Source organism: Saimiri boliviensis, chromosome 11, assembly GCF_048565385.1.
Source record: "Saimiri boliviensis isolate mSaiBol1 chromosome 11, mSaiBol1.pri, whole genome shotgun sequence".
Taxonomy (NCBI): domain Eukaryota; kingdom Metazoa; phylum Chordata; class Mammalia; order Primates; family Cebidae; genus Saimiri; species Saimiri boliviensis.
This window is the reverse complement of record NC_133459.1, coordinates 32,463,715-32,488,417: the sequence shown is the minus strand read 5'-3', so window position 1 is coordinate 32,488,417 and position 24,703 is coordinate 32,463,715. Positions and strand designations below refer to the sequence as shown.

Here is a 24,703-nt window from a genome sequence, read left to right as displayed (position 1 = left end):
CCACCAGTTTGTGGGGATGGAACTCCCCAATGTGCCATTATGCTTAGCTGGGCTTGGCTCAAAATCTATCTATAAGAACCGAGCCCGTGGGATACAGATCTTCAGTGTACCTGGCCAGGATGAGATCAGGCAGACTGAAGGGATGGCTCACAAACGAGGTCCCCAGCCTTTCCTATCAGGATGCTCAAGGAAGTAGTCGGCACTTTCCCTACCAGGCCAGTGTGAGTTACATACATCACTTGTTTTCTTTACGTCTAAATAGGCAGGTACTTCAGGTACTTTTAGGAGAATGAAATGTCTTTGGTAGCCCTGCCTAGTCTAAAGTAGTTCCAAACCTAGCTAACCACAGGGCCATGGGCCTTTTAAAATACAAAATTCCTGGCCTTGTCCCCCAAAATTCCAATTCACTAGGTCCAAGATAGGGCCTACGAATTGTAGTTCTAAAAAACTCCTAGATGATCTAGACATCAGGTCATATTTCTAAACAACTAGTGTGGACCACATACTGTATGCCAGTTGCTTACAGGAAGTTTTGTGTCATTTCTGTGAGGTTTGGTCCCTTGAATTCCTTTCTTGAATTCCTCTGGGCTAATGGGAAGGCTTAAGCTCTTGGATTACATCATGCCAAGATATTTTTGTCCTAGCTAATACTTGTGTCATGCCAAGATCCATGGGCTTGTGATGCCTGTGGTGTTATGTTGTGCTCATATGCTGTTGCTGTGAAGTTGGCCAGGATGAGCTGCTGGGTTGTGATGCATGTGGTGGTATGTTGTATTCATATGTTGTTGCTGTGAAGTTGGCCAGGCTGAGCTGCTGGGTTGTGATGCATGTGGTGATATGTTGTGTTCATATGTTGCTGTGAAGTTGGCCAGGCTGAACTGCTGTAACTCAGTTGTTAGGATGATGTCTACTCTCAGGGACCGTGGGATGTTGACCTCCATGCTGGTATCCCATCAAGGAATGAGATGCATGGTCCAGTACTCTGACGTTACAACTTGATGTTTTTCGTTTAATTTAAATGCAGCAAAATGTGGGAGTGGGTATGTAATGGGCATTGCACTCAGCACTGGACAAGTGATGAAGATGATTCAAACATGGTTCTTGCCCTCCAGAGCTCATATTCTAGTGAGTAAGATAAGCACTTACTTTTATTTTAAAGCAGTCTCTGAATGATTGCAATTATAGACGTGGTCACAAAGTGCCACCAGAATGTAGAGGAAGAAAATTTCATTCCAACTGGCAGATTTTCAGAAGTCTTCTTAGAAGATTGTAGCACAGGCAAAATTTCAGTAACTTCAGTCCAATCCAACCCAGGAATCTGTCCAAAATCAAACTGTGAACACAGTTTAATCCAAGGCCCAGATCAAAGGCCTTATTTCTATAGCTAAGAGTTCTAGTCCAAGGTATATTAGGACCACAGCTACCTGGATAGAATAGGGACTGGGAAAACTGGCCAAGCTTTAAGAGTCTAATCCTGGGCTGTGACCTCTACTTGTAGGAGAATGAGGTATCTTTGTTATTGTCACTTCAGCTTTCACCTTTGGAATCAAGCCAACAGGCTCTGTTTTCTCTGTAAAATGCACAACACTGTTTGTGTGCATTCTCCACTGTGCTCTCCCATGTCTGACTCAGAGAGCTATGGAGGCAGACACAGTTTCCCTAACCAGGGTCTGTTTTCACAGCTGCTAACTCAAAAGCTGGAGCTTGAAGTTCTACCAATACTCCTACCCTGTTCTTTGAGCCTGTTGGTAAATTTGTCATCTTACTTGCACATATGTGCATTACTATCAGCCCTTATTGATATGGGTGTCCTCAGACTCTGTGGTCCTTGAAGAAGGTACTACATACCTTTTCTGGGACTTGGCTTTCTAAGAGAGGCTTAGGTTACCCCTCCTGTGTTGATTGGCCCTTCATCTAGGGCTTATGTATAAGAGCAATCTTTTGGAGGACTCAAGGGAGGTGGGTTCAGAGAAAAGTCTCCTGGCCCTAGGCTACCTGATCAACTCTCATCTTGCTCTGGGACTCAGATCAGACTCCCCCATGGTCTTACAGGGAGCTCTCCCAGGCTACATGTAAACTCCCTTGGATTATCATGTTTCCCCTGGAGAAAAATCCAAATGTACTTCTTGTGTTCCTGAAGAACAACCAGCATGTATTCTTTTCCAGTCTTCAGTGGGTGGTGGTAGTCTGAGGCATGACTGCACCATGGCAGTTCTAGACTCCTTGAGTGAGGATGCTCTGATGAAAAGGCTTAGAATCATGATGGCGTTCTCTAACAGAGCTCAGGGACTCAGGTAAAGAGGACAGGCTCTGAGTGCTTCAAAGACCCAGGAACCTGGGCCTGCAGTCCTGAGAATACCTCCTGAGTTGTTGAAGATGTGATTCATACCCTTTCTTGAATTCATCTGGGCTAGTGGGAAGGCTTGAGCTCTTGGATTACATCATGCCAAGATACTTTTTTCCTAGATAATACCAGGTTAATAAGAGCAGCTGAAGCTAACCTTAGCTGGGCATAGAAGCCAGCTGGGCATAGAAGCCAGATATGCCCATGTAGCAAGAATAGGACCCTACGAATATCACTCACAGGATCCTGGGGACTGGCTGCGGGCAGCTGTGGGATCTTATAGGAGACAGAAGCACTTTTGAGTAACTTTTGCTTGGGGCATGGAAAGACTGGGTTATCAGAGCATGTCACAGTTCCTCAGAATCTCACAGTGAGACTCAAAGACTGACAGAATATCCAACACTCAAGTGAAGAGCTGTTCAGTACCAGGTATTTCTATGCAGCTGACAGTATCTCTCCTTTCTAAGGTGATCTGCCCACAGAAGGTGGCTCACCAAGTCACGGGTGGCAGCCAAGGAATCACTAATTCCTGCAAATGGGGAATTTTGTCAGAATATTCTGGACTTGGAATTACCTGTTCATTCCTTGAGGAGTGGAGGGACTGAGGACTAAAGAGCAAACCTTTTGGTCTGGGGTGTTTCTGGATCGAGGGTGTGCTAGGGGAGGAGTGGGGAGACACCTCTTTTGCTGCCTTAGGCTGGTTGAGACTAGGAGATAACGCCAAGCAGAAGCACGTGTGGAGACAGCCATCAGCAGCAGAGTGGGGATGTGCCTCTTGTGTCAAATTCAGCCAAAATTAAATGTATACCTTCCCTGAGCCCAGCGCAGTGCTATGCACTGTGCTTTCACAAACTTCATCCTGTTGAGTCTTCACAACAAAGCTGCAATTTAGAAGTTATTAATCTCATTTTTTATATATGAGGGGAAAGACTCAATGATGCAAAGTAGCTGCCCTCTCTGTCCCTTCCAAGTATATACAGCTAATAAGTGAAAAATATATGCAAACCCCTAATTTTTGGAAAGATTCATATTTGCTCCAACTTTGGCATGATAGCTTGTTCTGGCTACCTACATTTTCCAAAAAGCTTATCTGTTTTCAAGGTAAAAGCTGAGCCCCAGAAGTGTGGGCTCAGCTACTTCCCAGTAGCACAGGGCAGGGGACCTTCTTCGTACTTTGTTCCTGTGAGCTGGGGACATGAGTTCCTCAGCCAGCCACTGGGAATGCATGAAAATCCCAATACAGAGGCTGGCCTTGGGAAAGACCTCTAAACATCTCAATGAAGAGGGTCTAAAGGCCGGGGTAAGCACCTGGAATGGTTTGGTGAGGGCATTGCATTATTCCAGAGGGGTGGCAAGAATCAGTCATGGCCGCAGGGTAATTCTAGACAGTGGGTAATTTCCAGAGGTTGTGCTGATAAACAGTCGTGTAATTTATACCAAGAACCTAGCCAGCCTCTGTGGGGTACAGGTAACAGGGTCCAGCCATCGAGAGCAAGAACTTAGCAATTGTCAGACCCTTACCAATAAAATAAACTTCAGTTTAAGATTCTAGTTTCAGAGGGAATTGAATTGCGAATAAGGAACCTGAAGGAAAAGCTACTTTCATGAGTAGCTGCTACTATGAGTAGGGTGACAATATATACCTATTTACTTCAGACAATTCCAGTTTACATTTTTTATTCTAGATAATTGTTCATATTGCCCCCTTTCATTCTCAGAAGTGTCCTAGTTTGGGCAATATGTTATGTGGGCACCCTAACATGCCAGAGACTCCATGCCAAGAAAGGGATAAAGGGATTGGACCTGAGTGAGTGATTTGAATGCCTAGAGGGATCTCTGAGCCAAAGGTTTGTAAGGCTGTATATAGTGTTTTCCGTGTGTGTGTGTGTGTGTGTGTGTTTTACTTGTCACTGACTTGAAACTTAAGCTCTATATGATTAACACCTTCCCACCTCTCTCCCTCACCCGATGCCACTTTTCTGTCAAAACTCTTGCCTGCCTCAGTGCCTCTCCACTTACAGTTCACCATGTTGGAATGTCCATCACGAGACTGGTTTTATCTCATCATTCCTTAACTGTCACATTCCCAGAGAGGCCATTTCTAACCACCTTATCCAGAAGAGCAATCTTTCACTTTTTATTTCCTTCATACCCTGTGTTTATAAGTGTATTAGTCAACTTTTGCTGTGGTATCAACAGCCCAAAACTCTCAATGACTTGCAGCAATAAATATTTATTTCTCATTCATATTTCAAGAGGGCCGGAAGTCAGTTGCAGCTCTGCAGGGCTTTCCTGGGCTCCACATAAAATCTCATTCTGGGACATAGGCTGAAGGACCAGGTTGTGCCTAGAGCATGCTGTTCTCATGGCAGGAGGCAAAAGCTTCAGAGAACAGAGCCAAACTACCCAAGTACCTTTAAAGCCTCTGCTTGGAAATGCCTATGTCATGTCCAATCATAATTCCGTCACCTAAAGTAAATTGCAAGACTAAGCCCTAAGTCAATGGGAATAGGGAAGAGAGCACCACCAAAAGAGATATATAGCAAGGGCAAGGAGAGAACAAATGATTGTGAACAATTAGTATAATCTGCCATAATAAGTGATGATTATTTTATTTGTTGATTATCTGGCACCCTTACTAGACTTTAAACTCCCTGAGGACAGACATGTATATGTCTGTTTCATTATTGTACCAATCATATAGCAAATTGTTAGTATTGTTTTCCTATTTTTGTTATAGTTATTAGTAGTAGTGTTATATGGCTGCTACTATATAAGCAAAGCCAACATAGCTGGAGTGAGAGAGCATTTGGTTTGGAAGACGCTTGGCCACCCAGGTTCTATTGGCAGCAGGATTTTATTCTACAGCCCTTGAGCTAGTGTGGTTATAGCCAAGAGTGGCTGAGGCCCTAAGTGCAATGAGCCTGTCATATAAACTCTATCACTGCAGCTAGGAAGGATAAGGGGGCAGGGGGAGAGAATGTTCTAGAAAAAGAAAACCACTGGGGCAAAAATACAAACATGGAATAGCCTTGAACATTTGGAGAGCTGCAAGTAGTTTAATCTGACTAGAGGTGTAGGATGCAATGGAGGGTGGTGGGGAGAGTGCAAAAATAAAAATACAAGAGATTGGCAAGGGCCTTTGGTCACTGAGGGTCTTTTGTGTCTCTATGAGGAGTCCAGACTTTATTTTCCGTGTAGTAGGGAGTCGTTAAGGAGTCCCAAGCAAGGATGTAACAGCAAAAGAACTTGTGATTTTCAAAACTGACCCTGGAGCCAGTATGGAGAATGGATTTGAAAAGAGTGAAATTCAAAGTAGAGGACCAGGTAAACTATGGCAGTCACAAGAGGGCCTCCACTTAATAGGGATGTGATGAGGATGTGACAAGTACAAGAGATACTGAAGAGATAGAATCAACAGAATTGAGTTACTGATTGAATATGAGAGCGAGGGAGGAAGAGTTGACATGTTTTGCTTAGGCACCTGTGTGTTGTCATTCATGGAGATAAGGAATGAAGGCGGCTTAGGAAAATAGATAAAGAGTTCCATTTTGGACATGCATTTGAGGTGCCAGTGGGATCTCCAGGAGCGATATACATCAGACAGTTTTGCTTCAAGTCTGGAGTGTGGTAGGAGGATTTGGGCTACTAGTATTTACTTTGGAGGCAGTGGCATACAGGAAGTAAGAGTGGGGAGTAAGAGCACCTAGGGCAACCTATACCTGGGTGACGGAAGGGCTGAGTCATTTGTGAATGCCAGGAAACATTCCAGGTCCCAGAGAACCTTGGTTCCCTTGAGAACCAAGTTTGGGAAAACTTGGCCCCTGAGAACCAAGTTTTGGGAAGAAGACAAAAGGTTCAATTGTGGACATGTTTTGTTTAAGTTGCTGTTATAAAATCCAAACTGCCTTTCATGATCTTTAAAAGACCTCATCATCCTCTTCAGTTCATCTTGTGTTCCTTGCTCCTTCTATCACCCTGCTTCTATCTACCATGCTGGCCTCCCTTCTGTCCCTCACATGCACCAAACTCATTCCCACCCAGGGCCTTTGCACTTGTAATTCTTCCCCCCCTGTCCAAAGGCCACCTCCTCAGACAGGCCATTTCTGCCACCTTGTTAAAGCAACCCACCCCTGTGCCATCCCTTCTTTTTTTTTTTTTCCATCACCTATTAGAATGTAAGCTTCACAGGGACTAAGGACTTGCTCATCCATCTCGGTGGTTGCTGATCACAAAGCTAGAGCAGTGACAGGCACACAGCAGATGCTCCATCATTCCATCAATACTTGAGCTAGATGGAGACATTTCAAAGACCATTGGATACATAGGTCTGGAGTTCAGAAGAAATGTCTTTTCTGTAGGCATACATTTAAGAGTTGTGTGGGGATGAGGTGCCCTAAAGAGGATCAGCAAATGATAAGTTGACCCTAAAATAGATCTGTTCATGTTTCAAAAGGTAGAAGTTAGGTAGAAGAGGAAAGCTTTCAAATGACCATCAAAGGGCAGTCAGAGCTAGAGGTGGAAACCTGGAGAAGGTATTATGGAAGACCCAAAGTGTCTTAGGAATGAGAGAGGGCCAGCTCTGTTAAATGCCCTGCTAATTTGTCTCAGAACACCAGTACTCAAATCCTACCTGTCCAAGAGATGGGAACCGGACAGAAAAAAAGACACACAAAAACTTGAGTACAAGCCAGGTGTCTTAAGACCAGAGTGAGCAACATAATAAGACACCTGCCGCTCCCTACCCCCACATCTCTTTTAAAAAATAAAAATAATTAGCCAGGCATGATGGCACACACCTATAGTCCCAGCTACGTGGGAAGCTGAGGTGGGAGGATCACTTCTAGCCCAGGAGTTCAGGACTACAGTGAGCTACAGTTGCACCACTGCACTGCAGCCTAGAGATAGTGAGACCCTTATCTCTCAAAAAAAATTGTTTTAATAAAAAACAACTTGGGCACGGTTTATGGTTTTTATACTGGATTATATCAAATATGAATCTAGGAGGACATGCATGTGCTCAGGAAATATGCAGCCAGTATTGTCCATTTACCCTTTATACTCCTTTAGGAATGTGTGTGTGTTTCTAGCCTACATCCTCGGTATTCTCCTTAGAGAGAATTGAGCCTAAAGTTAACTTAATCTTGTTTATGATAAGGATAAGCCCTGCCCAGTGACTAGCTTTGCCCTGATGCAAGTGATCTTGAGAACCTCAGACAATATCTTTGGGACTAACACAGTTAAATAATAACTTTCACCAAGCTCCAGTGCCAAAGATGACATTAAGATAACTGAGACAAAATTTTACATACACTGAGCTTCTGAGCGGAAAGAGGTGAAAGAAATTTAAGGTTGGGTTTGTGAAGCCTCTGTTTCCAGCTCAACAATAGCTTAATCAGCAGAGCTGCCTCAGTTTACTGATCTAGATACATACATTGAAGCAAGAACAATCTGATTGGGCCACTTCTGCTTGGGTGAGCATTGCTGGAGAAAATCGCCCAACCAGACAAATTGTGACTGCTATAAATTCATGAACACCAATCTCAGTCAGGCTCACAATAGTAACTGGCAATCCATCTGTGTTTCTCAAGTCATTCCTTTCTCCATTTCTCCATGGAAACTACCCCAACCATTTTCTGCTCTCCCCAAACTCATGAACAGCCCCTTTCCTCACCTTGCTCCCACCTCACAGGCAACACTCTCAATTTTCAAATGCTAGAGACAACAAGCCTACAGACCAACACCCATCCTCACTCTTCCTCTGTTCTTCCCACCTTTTATAATAGATGATCAATCATTTCTTCCATCAAAAAACAATTCCCCTGTAAATTACCCGTCAAAAAAAATTTAGCACAACTCCATTTAGGCTTTAGATAAGGAAACTTTAAAAACCTTTAACACAACAATGAGAAATGTATTTTTACCTTGTAACTTTGTACACACTTGCACGTAATTGAACCATACATTTCACAAACAGTACTTACCTTTATTGCCTATATTGAATTCAGGTATTTCCTATTCCCTTCTTTTATTAGCCTGTTCTTACACTGCTATAAAGAAATTCCTGAGGCTGAGTAATTTATAAAGAAAAGAGGTTTAATTTGGCTCGTAGTTCTGCAGGTTGTACAGACATGGCACCAACATCTGCTCAGCTCCTGATGAGAGCCTCAGGAAGCTTACAATTATGGCAGAAGGCAAAGGAGAGCCAGTGCATCATATGGCAAGAGTGGGAGCAAGATGGGGGTGGGATGGGTGGTAGATACCACATGCTTTTACACAACCAGATCTTTCATGAACTACCAGAGCAATAATTCACTTATAACCAAGGGAATGATGCTAAGCCACTCATGAAGAATCTAACCCCATTATCCAAATACCTCCCACCAGGCCCTATGTCTGACATTGAGGATTATATTTCAGTGTGATATTTGGAGGGAACAAACATCCAAACCATATCATTCTGCCCCCGGACCCCCAAATCTCATGTTCTTTTCACATTGTAAAATCCAATTATCTCTTCCCAATAGTCCCCCAAAGTCTTAACTTATTCCAACATTAACCCAAAAGTCCTAAGTCTAAAGTCTCATCTGAACATAAATTTCTTCCGTCTACGAGCTGATGAGGTCAAAAGCAAGTTATTTACTTCCCAAATACAATGGTGTATGGCATTTGGTACACATTCCAATTCCAAAAGGGAGAAGTTGGCCAAAAGAAAGGGGTAACAGGCCCTACACAATTCTAAAACCCAGCACTGTAGCCATTAAATCTTAAAGAGCCAAAATAATCCTCTACTCCATATCCCACATCCTGGGCACACTGGTGCATGGGGTGAGCTCCCAAGACCTTGGGCAGCTCTGCCCCTGTAGCTTTGCAGAGTGCAGTCCTTGTGGCTGCTCTTATGAGTTGAACTTGAATACCTGTTGCTTTTTCAGTCTCAGGATGAAAGTCTGGAGGGTGGCAGCCCCCTTCCCACAGCTCCATCATGCAGTTCCCCGGTGGAGACTCTGTGTGGGGGTTCCATCCCCACATTGCCACTCCACAATGCCCTAGTAGAGGTTCTCTGTTAGGGCTCAGCTACTGCAGCAGGCATCCACCTGGGCACCCAGACTTTCTCATACATCCTCTGAAATCTATGGAGAAATTGCCAAGCTGTCTTTATGCTTGCAGCCTGTGCACCTACAGGCTTAACATCACATGGAAACTGCCAAGGCTTATAGCAGCTTACACTCTCCAGAGCAGCAGCCCAAGCTATATCTGGAGCACTTCGAGCTGTGGTTGCAGCTGGAGTAGCCAGGATGCAGGGAGCGACAGCAGTGCCCCAGGCCTGGTCCCTGAAATCATTCTTTCCTCCTGGGCCTCTGGGCCTATGATGGGAGAGGCCTCTGCAAAGATTTCTGAATTGCCTTCAAGGCCTTTTTTCCATTGTCTTGCACATTAGCAGTTGGCTCCCTTTCAGTAATGTTAATCTCTCTAGCAAGTGGTTGCTCTACAGACTGCTTAGATTCCTTCTTTACCACAGGGCCAGGCTGCAAATTTTCCAAACTTGTATGCTTTTCTTTCTTTCAAATATAAGTTCCAACTTTAAGTCATCCCTTTGCTCCTGTGTCTGATCTTGGGCTGTTAGAAGCAGCCATGCTAATTCTTGAATGCTTTGCTGCTTAGACATTTTTTTCAATCAGATACCCTAGGTCGTCACTCTGAAATTCAAATTTGCAAAAAGCCTTAGGATGTGGACTTAATGCAGCCAAGTTATTTGCTAGAGAGTAGCAAGGGTGCCCTTTATACCAACTCCCAATACATTCCTCATTTCCATCTGAGACCTGTTAGCCTGGCCTTCACTGTCCCTACTTCTTTCAGCATTTTGGTGACAACCATTTAAACAGTCTCCGAGAAATTACAAACTTTCCCTCAACTTCTTATCTTCTTCTGAACCCTTCAAACTCCTCCAGTCTATCCCTGTTACCAAATTCCAAAGCTGCTTTCACATCATCAGGTATCTTATAGCAACATCCCACCCCTGATACCAGTTTTCTGTGTTAGCCTATTGTATTTCTATAAATACTTGAGACTGGATAATTTATAAAGAAAAGAGGTTTGATTTGGCTCATGGTTCTACAGGCTGTACAGGCATGGCACTAACATCTGCTCAGCTCCTGGTGAGGGTCTCAGGAGGCTTACAATTATGGCAAAAACCAAAAGGGAGCCAGCATATCATATGGTGAGAGTGGGAGTAAGGTGGGGCAGGGGGTGCCACACTCTTAAGAAACCAGATCTCATGTGAACTACCAGAACAAAAATTTACTCACCACCAAGGGCACTAAGCCATTCATGAAGGATCTACCCCTGTGATTCCCACCAGGCCCCACCTCCAACCCTGGGGATTACATTTCAACCTGAGATTTGGAGGAGACAAAAAACCAACCATATTATTTTTATTGTTTTTTGTTTGTTTTGTTTTTTAACATGAAATTTCTGACCAGCCAATAATGGGTTGCAACCCACTGTTTAATACATTTAGCCAAAAATTCTTCCTCACTTTTCATATTCTCAAGAACCTTATGCTTCATATAATTCTTCTTCCTTCTGCTAACTCTTCAGTCATCTCCCTTCTGCCAGTTGCCTTCCATCAACATTGAAATTTTCTCAGGCCTCTTTCATATTTAAAAAAAAAAAAAAAAAAAAAAGCATCTTTCTTCACACCACCATCTTCTTGCAAGTTCTCTAAGTCTCTTTCATACCCGAACTTCTGTGGCAGGATTTCTGTGTACCCTTGCTGTGTTCGTTTCTCACCTCCCAGTACCCTGTTACCCGACTCCATTCTGACTTCTGAATCCACCGCTTCTCTGAAATTGCTCTCACTGAGCACACCAATTATCCTTATGTTGCTGAAACCCAATGGATCATTTTCAGCTGAGGTGATACATGGTGCTCGGCCGTCTTTCAAAACAGATGGCCCTTCCTCCTTGTGGAAACCCTCTTTCCTTTCCTTGTCTGCGTGACACCATTCTCCTGTGTTTTCTCCCACCTCTTGACTGCTTGGTCTCTATCTGCCCTGCCAGCTTGTCTCCTTTCTCTCAAAAAGTTCCATGCCATCTTTTCTTTTTTTTTCCAATAGCTCTGTTTTTTGTTTTTTGTTTTTTGTTTTTTGTTTTGTTTTGTTTTGTTTTGTTTTTGAGACGGAGTTTCACTCTCGTTACCCAGGCTGGAGTGCAATGGCGCGATCTCGGCTCACTGCAACCTCCGCCTCCTGGGTTCAAGCAATTCTTCTGCCTCAGCCTCCCAAGTAGCTGGGACTACAGGCATGTGCCACCATGCCCAGCTAATTTTAGTATTTTTTTTAGTAGAGATGGAGTTTCACCATGTTGACCAGAATGGTCTCCATCTCTTGACCTCGTGATCCACCCGCCTCAGCCTCCCAAAGTGCTGGGATTATAGGCGTGAGCCACCGCACCTGGCCCGTTTTTTGTTTTTTAATAGCTCTGTTGTTTGAAGCTTTTGTTTTCTAATAGTATTATATGTTTTTTCACCTCTTTACTAACCAACTTCGTTTATTCTTCGTTGATTGCCTCTTAATTTCCTTGGCCAATATTTCTATGTTGAGTGTACGTCTTTCTACCAAATTGTAATTCTTTATATATGAAGGATAGTAAATATTTAAATGTGGTAACTTGCACATATTTTGTCTCCACTTGTGTCTCATCACTCAGCTTTTGTTTATGGGGATTTTTAAAATCTAAAACCTTCCCTTTGTGTTGTTTAAAATTTCCCTTATGATTTCTAGTTTTGGTGTAATACTAATAGAGTCCTTCCTTACCTCCAAGGTTATGCAAATATTCCTTATATTTTCTTCAAGGACTTCTCTGGTACTTGGCATGAAGTGTGGATCTAATTTTGTCAATAACAGGCTAGCCATTTGCTCCAGCATCATGTATTGATCAATCAACCCTATCTCTGCTAATTTGAAAAGCCCCCTTCATCATATATTTTTGGTTCTTTTTCTGGACTTTCTTTTCTAGCTCTGTTGATCTCTCTTTTGAAGTCAACGTATAAATTATATTATAGCTTTATAATATGTTTTAAAATTTAATATCTGAGCTGGCAAGCCCTTCCTCCGCTGGGAGGAAGTAAGTGTCATGGCTGAGACCTTGGGCTCTGGTTCTGGCCTGACTGGCTTATTTTCCCAGCTCTATCACCTACAGTGACTGTGTGACTGTGGGCAGGTTACTTGCACATTTGGACTCAGCTTCTGTCTCTGTAAAGTAGGTTATAATAGTATCCATCTCAGAGGGTTGCTGTGAGAGTTAATGAGTTAAGATACAGAAAGCTCTTAGAATGCCAACTAGCACCTTACATGCAATTATTCCTTATCAGTCTCAAGGAGAGCATGGCTGTTTTCACCTGTTTACCAATAGATGGATCGTACAGTGGCTTTAAGTTCCAGAAAAAGAAAATAGATCTTGCCTAGAATTGTGTTACATTTGTACTGTGATTTGAGGACACTTTTCATCAACCAGGAATATAGATTGTCTCTCCATTACAAATTTTTTTTCTGCCCATCAGTAAAGTTTTGTTGTTTTTGTTGTGTAGGAGATGTTGGCTTATTTGATTTTCTAGCACTCTGCATGTATGTTTTTTTACACTGTAGGTGTGTCATTGTGTTGGTGGGTATAATCATGTGTGAGTATCTTACATATTATTGTTATGAGTGTATTGTATCAAGATCAATTTAAATAGCATGGCTATTACAAGTTTGCTTGCAGTTTTGAAGCACTGACCATCAAACCACTTACCCACTAAGTGTTTTCAAGTTTCCTCAGGTTTTTCCCTTCATGCTAATTTTAGTAATTCAAATTTCCCTAGGAAATTCTCCATCATATCCATATTTCATATGTTATATATACTATTCTTTTATAGTTGGATTATCACCTTAGTTTTATTATAGCCTCCTATCTCTATGTACATTTATGTTTTCCATTTCTACTTATTGAGTAGACCAGTCAGAAATTGTTATTGATCTCTTCAGAAGCCAATTATTTTTTTCTGTTTTCATCTTTTCTATGTTTATTCTCCCTTCTCTCCTTAATCTTAAGTTATTCTTTTTGTAACTTTTTAAGTATAAACACTAATTGCACTTATTCTATTTCTTTATTATTTAATCGTGAAGAAAGCTATGAATTTTCTCCTTACTACAGCTTTGGTCTAGTATCATCATCATTATAAGACATCTATATTGACAGCTTTGTTTCCTCATTGAACTCAGGAACTTATTTGGAAAGAGTTTTATGAATTTTTAAGTGATTATGATTTTTATTTGTTATTTTCTTATTGACTTATAGTTTATTTGTACTGTGAACAGAAAATGTGGCCCAACAGTTTTTGCATTGTGGTAGAATTTATGGGGATTTTTCTATAGCCTAATGAAGGTTAACTTTGTAATATTCCATGGGTACCTGTAAAGAAGGTTGCATTTCTTGTTTGAAGACTACAGAGTTTCATGTAATACACATACTCATAATATTCTCAGATCCTCTTTAACTTTATTTTGAATTCAGGTTAGTATATTTATTTTGTCTGTTTTCATGCTTTGGGACATAAAATATCATAACTGTCTTATCTTTATTTGAATGGGCTCATTCTCCATGTTTCAAATATGATACTTGGATTTTGTTTTGGGTCTCCATAAGGACTACTGAAAACTCCCTTTGTTTGGAATTATCATTTTGAAAGCAATCAAGCTAACAAGGACAACAGCAAAAGAAAAACATAATAAAAGAGGGGTCTTCAACAAGCCCCTTTTATCTTCTACTCAAGTTCATGTTCAATCATAACCCAATATCATGCACAGTAATCACACATCTACTTGTTAACAAGTTTCCCATCTTTATTATTTTTCAACAGTCTGAGGCCTCTGACTTAAAAGTTCAGTCAAGGTCAAGATCCATGAGCACAGCCTGGTCACTACTCTGAAGGAGGAAGGTGTCTGATCTCCCTCTTTTAACCCGGGTGTTTGATAGTAATGAGATCCAATTACGACTTTTTTTAAATCCATCATTTGAGACACTGAGAAGCAGGCTCTCCCTAAATTCTCTTACAGAAATACTATGACACAACATGCATTCATAATTTTCCAGAGCAAGAAAGATTAGATCTTTGTAAGACAATGCAGGCTTCCTCTCACTGCCCTTGTTGCAACAGGTCTGAGTACTCTCTTGAGATGGAAGACAGAGCTTTAGAAGGTCACATTCTTTTCTAAGCGTGTCAGTTTATCAACCCTGTATCTTTCCAGGTATAAAAAGAAATGTCTTTTGGTAGCTGTCCAGAAAACTTTTGCATAAGAAAAGGAGCATCCAAGAGTCAGAAGTAATATAATATCCAAGGATCTGATATTAATATTAAAACTCCTTTTTTGTTGTTCACATTTGCCTCCATCAGTAGTTCTCAAAGCCTGGCTGTAATTTGGGATCACCTAGGGAACATTTTAAAATCTGTGATGCCCTGAGCCCAGTCCACCAGTTAAATAGAATATTTTGGACTTGTGTTGATAAATTATAACACTCTTCTAATGTAAAGCCTGAGCTGTATTGGCCCATTCCTTTACTTTTGACTGTTCAGGATCACTTTGTCTTAGCTGTGTGTCTTGTCCTAAAGAGAAGGTTATATATTACTAGGAGGTTAACTGTACACATTTATTGTCATAAATGTTGTTTTATCTTTTTTAAAGCCTCTTATGTTACAATCCCCCTACCCCATGCTTCTTTGTTGTTTCTTTTGAATTTTTTTTTCCCCCTAAACTGACTGCTTTGCTTTTTCCTCTTTGGTAATTTTGAAGATAAGCTATTTCATATTCTGTTACTAATTACACCTAACATCTTTAAAAACATGCCCCAACCTATATTTCTCTAATTAACCACAGAAACTACAAAACAGGATTTCTTGCAACAAATTAGCATATCTTCTTGCTTCAACTTTACTCTTCGTGTCAGTATAATCTGGAATATTCTACCCTAGAGTATGGACAGGAGTAATGTATTAAGTTTTCTCTTCCAAGGAATATTTGTTACACTTGCATTTCATTTTATAACTATGTTTATATAAATTATTTAAACTCATTACCATATGGTTTACTTGCTCATTGTCATTCTTTTTTATGCTTTTTGTTAACTACATTTAAATCCATCTCTTGGTTGGATAGGAAACCTCTTTGAGTGGATTTAAAAAGGCCATTTTTTTAGGCCTTTAATATTTAAGAGCAGCTTTCTCTTGCCTTTGCTGTTTAAGCATTTGGCTCATTCACACCCTTTTCCATTGTAAATTATTTAGGGGCACATCTGTACTCTGTCTAAGGGAAATACATGGAGGGCTGCAGCACAGTATTTTTCTCTGTTTTCCAGAGTTGACATAGGTGTCCATCTATTAATGTTTGTACAGACTTTGGTGAATCCGTTGGTTGAGGTTTGGAGTGAGATGGTGTTGCGAGGCTCACATGTTCATGTCATCATCTTTCAGAATGGTTTGACCCGTTAGGTACTCATTGATCCATTCAGCAAATATTGGTTGAGAACCTATAATGTGCCAGGCATTGTGTGAGCCACTAAAGATTCAGCAAAAACAGATGAGATTTCTGCTCTCATGGAAGATCTGTGTATGTGTTGGGGAGAAGGAGGAACTGACCATCAATAGCTAAACATGTAAACAAGATAATTTTAGAGAATGATAAGCAGAGCTATCATATATAGCTGCTCAAATTCCAAAATGGTGCCCCTGGAGCTTTGCAACATGGTAAGTCTGGTGAAAGATTCTAGAGAAAAAATAATACACTGATGGAATGATGGAGCAGGGATGAGGGGCACAGGCCTACTTAATTAAATACTCCTCTACAGTAAATTCATTTGCTCACATACTCACAGTGCCCCTGACCCTCTTCCCTCTGAAACTTTAGCAGCTTTCTTTGTCTTCATCTGCCTTGGACTTGCTCAGGAGGCCTCCTGATTCACCTCCTCTGTGTTCAAGGCCTTTGCCTTTGGGTTTTGATTCCTCGTTATTTGCTTTATGTTCCCAACTGAACTCCCACAAAGCTAGAGATAAGATGGCTGTGTGGGGGCATCCGTGTCCAGCCTAGAGACCCCTAATTCAGAGCTGATATAATATTTCAAGTCAACAGATGAATCTTCAGCAGATTCAAGGAACACATTCTAAGACTGCACAGTCACATAGGCCCAGTGGGAAGTGTTATTCTCATACTGAGAGACAGTGATAGGGGGTTGGTAAGGGCTTGGTCTCTGGAGTCAGACTGCATTAATTTGGCCTTGGTGCTACCATTTACTGGCCCTGCATTACTTAACCTCTGTGTGCCTCAGTGTCTTCGTCTTTAAATGGGGTTAATAACAATAGCTACCTCATGGTATTATAGTGACAGTTAAATTGAGTAATTGATGAAAGTGCTTAGAATGATGTCTACTCTTAGTAAACCCTCAATAATATATAATAATAATTACCATTAGCTGTATCTTGCATTGCCTAAAAGCTTTTTCATGTCCTTCTCTCTCCTTGGCTCGAAGTCTTTCTATACTTAAAACATACACGGATTATAGGGATGAGACTGAATGTGTCTTAGGAACAGGCTTACTTCGCTGAATTGCATGGGAGGGCTTTACAGCTGCAGACTGGAAAAGAAATATTTCATGCAGAAAAGGGGGAGCTGGGCAGAGTCAGGAAGAATCAGGACTAAACTCATCACCAGCAGTCACCAATTTTTTTTGTTTTATGTGTTTTTTTCTTCCCCATTGGCAAACATCATTTTATTATTATTCATCTTAGCATCATTACATTTAGTAAGTCAAATATTTTACTCACTTAAGTATCAATTTAAATAACACCAAATATCTATATAAATGCTATAAATGGACTTAAATGTTTATCCATGTTTGGAATTACCTTCGTTGTACTTGTATCTATTAAAAGATGTTTAGAATGAACCTACAGCATTTTTGCAATCAGAAAAATTAAACGTTGTTTCATTTTGAATGCCTATGACCCTGATACAATTTTTATTTGGGGGCTCATGTCCAGTCTTTATCCATATATAAACAAATATTTAATAGCTATAATCAAAAGCATGCGTATGATTTTATGATCTACTGCTTTACTTAAAATTATGTTTAACATTCTTTCTACAGGGTCATATTTATCACTTTAATGATTGCACTCAAACTACATCACATTAAAGGCTGTAATTTACCTCACATTATTGGGCTTACATATAGTTTGTTCACATTTTTCCTCTCTAATAAAATTATGTCATTGTAAACATCTTTGGCTAGGTGGCTCTTTTTCTTTCCAATTAATTCCTAGAGATTACTGAGTCAGCCTTTGAGTAGTTTTGTGGCTCTGGATAAGAACTTACATACTCCCTTCAAAAAGGATCATATCACTTTTGCTCTGCAACTGACAATAAATGCATATATAAGATGCCAGAAAGCCTCAACAATATTGGGTTCTATATTTTTTCTTTATTTTTCCTATTGAAGTGGACTGTGTTATCATATTACTCTATCTTCTTATGAATCCTCTAGGCACTCTCTTTACTCATCTTGGTGATGTTCTTAAATAATAATAAAAGCTCGAATTCAATACAGATATTTTTCCTGTATTATAGGTGTTGCAATTATTTTTTCATTCTATTATTTTCTTTTATAATTTTGTTTTAGCATTTTTTGTTTGTTTGTTTTCCCATTTATAGCACTTTATTTGCCTATTCTTATTCCAGGGTCTGCTAGTAGTTGGCATTAAAAGGGCTTTAAATAAGGGTTTTTAGAAGGGTGGATCCTTGGGGTGAAATAGAGGAGAGAAAACAGGACATGGGCAGGTATCACAATGGACACTGTCACCTCCCTCCCCCAGTTTCTTCAGTAGCTTTGGTGTCTGAAAGATGGTGCTCCTGGCACCTCTTCAGCATAATGTGGTATCTTAGGGTTATCAGAAACTCATGGCACATCTATCATTTTCCCATCAAAAATGTTTGAAGGAGGCAAATGGTCCTGGACTGCCTCTACCCCATTACCGCCTGGGGAATTACCACCACTGTGTCATTAAGCAATGTCCTTTCCTACTGCTGCAAACCCAGCTGAGAGAGGTCGAGGACTGTGACTCTACACTTAGGCTTGGGTTATGGATTTGCCCCACCCCAGGGACCCAAAGCATGAAGACACAGCCTAGGTGAGCATGCTGACTAAGGGAGAGGAGCCAAGAGAAGCCCAGTTCTGCCATGTCTGCCTTTTGCCAAAGGGGCCCTTCTCATTGCTAAATCCAGCATGGAGCCCAGCATGTCTCCCGCCTGGAGCTCAGAGCTCAGCCAGTCCAACCCGAACCTTGTGCCACTCTTTCTATTGCTTTTTAGGCCAAGAAGATATGCCTCCTGCCAGCCCTCGGTGGCCCAGGCAGAATATTGGGGATGCTTACTGACCTCCACTGCTCTTCTCTTGCAGTCTCCTGCTTCTTCAACTTCACCAGCCCATCTGGGGTCGTCCTGTCTCCCAACTACCCAGAGGACTACAGCAACCACCTCCACTGCGTCTGGCTCATCCTGGCCAGGCCTGAGAGCCGCATCCACCTGGCCTTCAATGACATTGATGTGGAGCCTCAGTTTGATTTCCTGGTCATCAAGGATGGGGCCACCGCAGAGGCACCCGTCCTGGGTACCTTCTCAGGAAACCAGCTTCCCTCCTCCATCACAAGCAGTGGCCATGTGGCCCGTCTCGAGTTCCAGACTGACCACTCCACAGGGAAGAGGGGCTTCAACATCACCTTTACCAGTGAGTCCTCCCTCTGAGTGTCTGCCTCTGAGGATGATTGAAGGTGCTCCCATGGAGGAGTGTTGGTATGAGTGGGCAATTCCCAGGGCATTTCAGGGCTAAAGTGCCCAGACATGGAGCCCCCAACATGAGCTCCCAACAAGAAAGGGCATGCAGCACTGGCTGCCAGGCAAGGTGCTCTTTTCTGGAAGTCACTCTCTAAAGGGCATTTATCTCCCATAGTTGTGATATATAATGTTAAAGGAGCCTGGAACCTCATTTTTGCCACCAACTTTCCCCATCCTACAAGACCCAGCCAGAACTAGGGAGGGCCCAATAGAAAGAAAGCCTCTATCATTCTCATTAGTTCCTGATGCCCTCTCTGAGGTGCTCTCCCAGATCCCTGAATGCCTGCAGGGCTGCTCACTTTGCTTTGCCCAGTTCCCATTCCCATAGTCAAATCAGAATCAGAGCTTTGGAGCAGCACTTCTGTTGGGCTTCCAGACTGATGGGAGACAACTCTTAGGGAATTTCCCCACAGCCCCTCTCAGGGCCACCGCCTGAAAGCTGCCACCTCCAGTTTCAATCCTCAGCCCCTTCTCTGGAAGGAGCCTAAACTCAGCAGTGATTATTTTTATTTCTGTATCTCGTGGTTGCAAAGGGGTTGGTGGGGCGGGGGGCAGGCAGAAGCTTGGAGACTAGAAATAGCAAGCCACCAAAGATAGCAAGAAGTGGTTATCAGGTCATAATAAGCTGTAAATCCAGTGAACTTGGCTGATGACGAACAGTCAAGTGAGGCTGGAGCTGGGTCTATCTGAGCAATTAACTAGATCCTTTCCCAGAGGCTGCTTCTCAAGGGCAAGTCCCCAGTGCAAGCTCTGCCCCATGCCCATAAACACATACTGATTTCCCAACCCCCATTCCCACCCTTGGCATAAAGACCTTGCCTCCTTCTTCCACCTATCTCTGGGGCCCAGTTGGACTGAAGACATTAGGTGCTACGTGGTGGGCTATTTGGGACCCTCGATTCCAAGGATCAGCCAGATAAAGCCCATTCCATTCCCCTCACCACCCTTCTTTAGGACATAACCAACCTTCTCAGGGCATAGCTCCTTCAGGGGATTCCTGTTTCATCCCCTACGGGCAGGAAGAAGCAGGGGAAGAGTTCTGTCTTTTCTAACCTTCATAGTCTAGCATTGACCATGCTGCTTCATACTAGAAAGGAGCAAGTATGCATTGCTTATCTTTCTATTTCCTCAACCCAGCACAGGGCCTGGCGTGTGGTAAGGATCAGCAAATGTTTACAGAATGGAAGGATCTGTGAATGAGTAAATGCTTTTTCTTGCCCTGGCAGAGTGGGAAGAACAAGGATGAGAGATGTTCCAGGGAACACACTTAATCCAGGATGGTGAGGGCTGAGGACTCTATGGGTTTGGAGCATGCGTAGACACTGAGCAAGAACTTGGGAGGAGGAGGCAGCAGGTGGCCCAGAGGCTAAGCCTCATCTTGAGGGAAGCAGACTAATCTGAGGATCAAGCTCTTACTTGTATTTCTTTCCAAGCTTTCTCTACCATTGTAAAAATGATATGCATCCAATACGCAAATACTCAAAAAACAGGGCAGGTCAAAGGAGAGATGTTAACCACCACGCAAAATCTCCCCAGGCAGAAATGATCCTTACCAACAATTGGTGGGTGCTATTACAGAGAGCAGATAGTTTTCTACGCATTTATAAAAATGGACCGTTGGTTGGATTAATAGAAATAAATTTTACGGAAGGCAGCAAACCACACTGCCATGTGTGTACCTATGCAACAATCTTGCATGTTCTTCACATGTACCCCAAAACCTAAAATGCAATTTAAAAAAATAATAAATAAATAAATAAATTTTAAAAATCTGGGCCCCATCCTAGACCTGCTGAATCAGAATCACTAAGGGATGGGGCCCCAGAGTCTACATTTTTTGTAGGCTTGTGAGGCAATCCGGATACAGCCAGTGAAACAGTCGTCCGTGGCCAAGTGTCAGGGAATTAGTGTAGTCTCTCCCACAGGACTTTAATCTGCTCCTACATCCTGGCTGATGATCACTGAGGCTGAGCTTGAATCTGCCCAGTGTCAGGGAGCTTGCATCCCCAGACAGCTCTCTCCATAGCTAGCAGGAACTTGTTGTTTTCCCTTACGTTGACTTGAAATCTGTGTCCCTGTAACAAGGATCGGTGATCCCACTTCCACCCCTAGAACTCCTGGGAACAAAGCTGATTCTTCTTCCACATGGAATATAATGAACAATGACGACAGTAGCTGCCATTTATTGAGATAGAAATAAAACAAAAGTTTTATTTATTTTATTTATGGGCACCCACTGTGGGCCGAACCTGGTGCCGAGCACTCAACAGTCATCACTGGAAGCCTCACAACAAAAACTCCATAAAGCAAGATCTATCCCTTTTCACATGCCAGGAAACTGAGGTTTGGAAAGGTACACAGGGAGAAATGGGTCCTTGACTCAAAACTTTTGCTCCCAGATGTTGGAAATAGCTCCATATTCCTGCTATGTGCATTTGCATGTGTGTGTGTGTGTGTCCACGCATGTACGTGTTCGTATGTGGCAGCTCCATCTTCTTCCTCTGTGCCTGCATGTGTATGACTGATGGGTTTGAAAGAAAAATGCCTGGATTCCTGGGCCTCAAGCATCACTTTTCTTCCCACACCATATTTCTAAATGTCAGGGCGACTTCATGGTCATAGTTCCCAATGCAGAAATGTTGGGAGACTCAAGTTTGGGCTGACCTAGGCATTCAAAGGGAAGGGTGTTGGGTGCTCAGCCAAAGCCCTGCATGGGATCATCACAGTCATGTCCACATCAGAGGCTCCTGTACCTCGTCTGTAATGGAAAGGGTCAGTTTGCAGGCCTCTTGCTTCTAGCAAGATCCAGCAGCCTCCAGGACCACTGCTGTTTCTGAATGTGCAAGTATTTCTATCACTAGGGGATTTCAGAGTCCAAGAATTTTTTTTTCAAGTGGCCCATACCCATGCAGCCACAGATCCTGGTCTCCACTGGAAAGTTGCTGTCCTCAGAACAGCAGGGATGCAAATATGGCCTGGCTTCAGAGACATTTAACAAGAGAACTGTGATACCCCTGCTGGAGGAAGGCAGGGAACATGCTTTGTAGAGACTGAGCAGGAAAGAGCATCTTACCATGCAGAGGAGAGAAGAAGAAAGGGAAGTCATATTCAGTGAGCACTTACCACCTGTCACGTGCTGCACCAAACACTCAGCACTCTCATGTTCATATCAACTTTCATTTTATTTATATCTCAGAATGACCCTGCAAGTGAAGGATGATCTCCATATTAGTCAGGAAACTAAGGCTCATCAGGATTGCATAAGTTGTCCAGGACCATGTAACAAATAAGAGGCAAAGTATGATTAAATCTGCAGTGTTGTGACTCTGTCCTCTCCCCATGCTCTGCATTATCAATTGCCTGGGTAGAGTGAGAGGCAGCCCTGACAATAGGCAAGGAAATAAAGTAGCTTCAGACAGGGTTAGTTCTAGGGTATCTCCTTTATGATGCTTACAGTCTATTAGTGTCACAGGATTTAGAGTCCAGCTCACCTGAAGAAGAAATTATCCCATCACTGTCTGAAGTTAGGGAAACTGGGAATGGATTTGACATTGAGGAGACAGATCAGTTCATTAGCCACACTGAGCCTCAGTTTCCTCATTTGTAAAGTAGGGTAACAAGAATTACTTCATAGAATCATTATATGGTGTAAGTGAGCTAACAGGAGAAACACTTAGCTCATTGTCCGATCTATAAATGTTCATTAGAATGCAGTGAGAATAGGTGCTCAGGAAGGCAGGAAGTCAAATAATGAGCACCTGCTTAATGCCCAGGTCCTGGGTGTCTAGCTCTCCCTCCAGCATGGCAAGTTCTTGGGGAAGTGGTGGAGCTCTAGGGTTGACCATCCCAAGGAAGCTTATTTTCTTTGGGGATTCTTCTGTACTCCAGCAATGTCTGATCATGTTTTTGAACCCCATCTACACAGCCTTCCGACACAATGAGTGCCCGGATCCTGGCGTTCCAGTAAATGGCAAACGGTTTGGGGACAGCCTCCAGCTGGGCAGCTCCATCTCCTTCCTCTGTGATGAAGGCTTCCTTGGGACACAAGGCTCGGAGACCATCACCTGCGTCTTGAAGGAGGGCAGCGTGGTCTGGAACAGCGCTGTGCTGCGTTGTGAAGGTACGTGCCTGCAGGGGCAGCAGCTGTTGTCAGCCAGAGAAGCTGGGCATGGGAAGCAAGCAGCCCAAGCCATAGTGTTCCCTTTTTGTATCAGTCCTTCCTCTTCTCCTGGGACCAAGGGCCACTCTCTTACTCCCATGCTGGCATAGCAGGGGCTTCATAAGGCCACTGTGCATAGGAATTTAAGTTATAACCAGAGATTAAAGTAGAGAAACGGCTCTAGACTGTCAGGCATCAAAAGCACCTCTTCTTTCAACTGGGAACTCTCTCAATATCACAGCCATTAAGAGCTGAGTTTCCAGCTCCTGCCCAGGGGAGCTCTGTCAGCCCGAAGTACTATCAGCAGCGCTGCAAGTTTTTGGGTCTTTCAAGCTGCCTACCACTCTTCCCTTCTTCACATGTTAATTTTCCCCAATTCCCTGGGATGTCTCCCAGTCTCTGCCTTTGTGCCCTGTTAAATGCTGACTTGATACCCTCGTGATCACTCTCCAGGAGACTCAGGGCCAACCAGCCAGAAGAAACACAGCTTGTAGCAAGCACATGGCTTATGATAGCAGCTCCTCTGTCCTGCCTTGCCACACAAGACAGCTTTGGACTCAATTTGCAAGATCAGCCATCTGTTTCACGAAACTACAGACATTTAAAATACAGATAAAGCTTCTTGAGGCAGAAGTCAGGTTTTGTGTACCAAGCATGGTGTACCAAGCATTTGTATACCAGGCAAATTTGTGTACCAAACATTGTGTACCAACCATGATACCTGGCACAGAATAAGTGCATAATAAATATTTGTGAATATGGATGAATAGCAAGTATCCCAAAGGCCCCTTGGGGGCACTGACGGTGTCCAAGGAGATGAAGGCTGTGATTCCCTCCTTTTAGGAGGAAGAAGCCTTCTTCCTCACATTTCATGTGATAGAAAGAGGATAGGGACCTAAGAGACCTTTTGACTTACCCAATTCCTAAACTCAAATCTGGACATCATGGCCATGAGTAGAAGGACAGGAGAATGGAGAAGGGAGTGTGCCTAAGAGAGAGTATTGCCCAGAGCTTACAAGTGGGTGGATGGGAGACAAGGGACCATGAGAAAACTGGTCATGGCAAGGGGTCCAGGTGGGCTTTTGAGTGAGAGGGGCCTGGGCTGGGATCCTGGCAATTCACTTTTCCCCTTGAGCCTTTGTATTTTCCAGCTGGAAAAAAAAAGGAGGGATAATGATGATTATCAGATACGTATGGAGTGAGCAGTCCTGGTGTAAAGTCCTCATAAGCTGCACTGTCACTGTCACGGATGCCCCATGAGGTTAGGGAATCTTCTTTGGCA

General features: G+C 42.7%; 1 protein-coding gene across 7 annotated transcripts in view; it reads left to right on the top strand.

Moving 5' to 3' along the window:
• CSMD2 (CUB and Sushi multiple domains 2) overlaps positions 1-24,703 on the top strand; it is a 620,269-nt gene that overhangs the window by 378,746 nt on the left and 216,820 nt on the right. For all 7 annotated transcript variants that reach the window (XR_012512371.1, XR_012512370.1, XR_012512369.1 and 4 more), the window contains 2 exons: positions 18,829-19,155; positions 23,188-23,382. Coding sequence is in view for 3 of the 7 variants with exons in the window: in XM_074380476.1 (XP_074236577.1) it covers positions 18,829-19,155; positions 23,188-23,382 (522 nt within the window). In the remaining 4 variants the exon portion in view is untranslated. The remainder of the gene's footprint in view (positions 1-18,828; positions 19,156-23,187; positions 23,383-24,703) is intronic.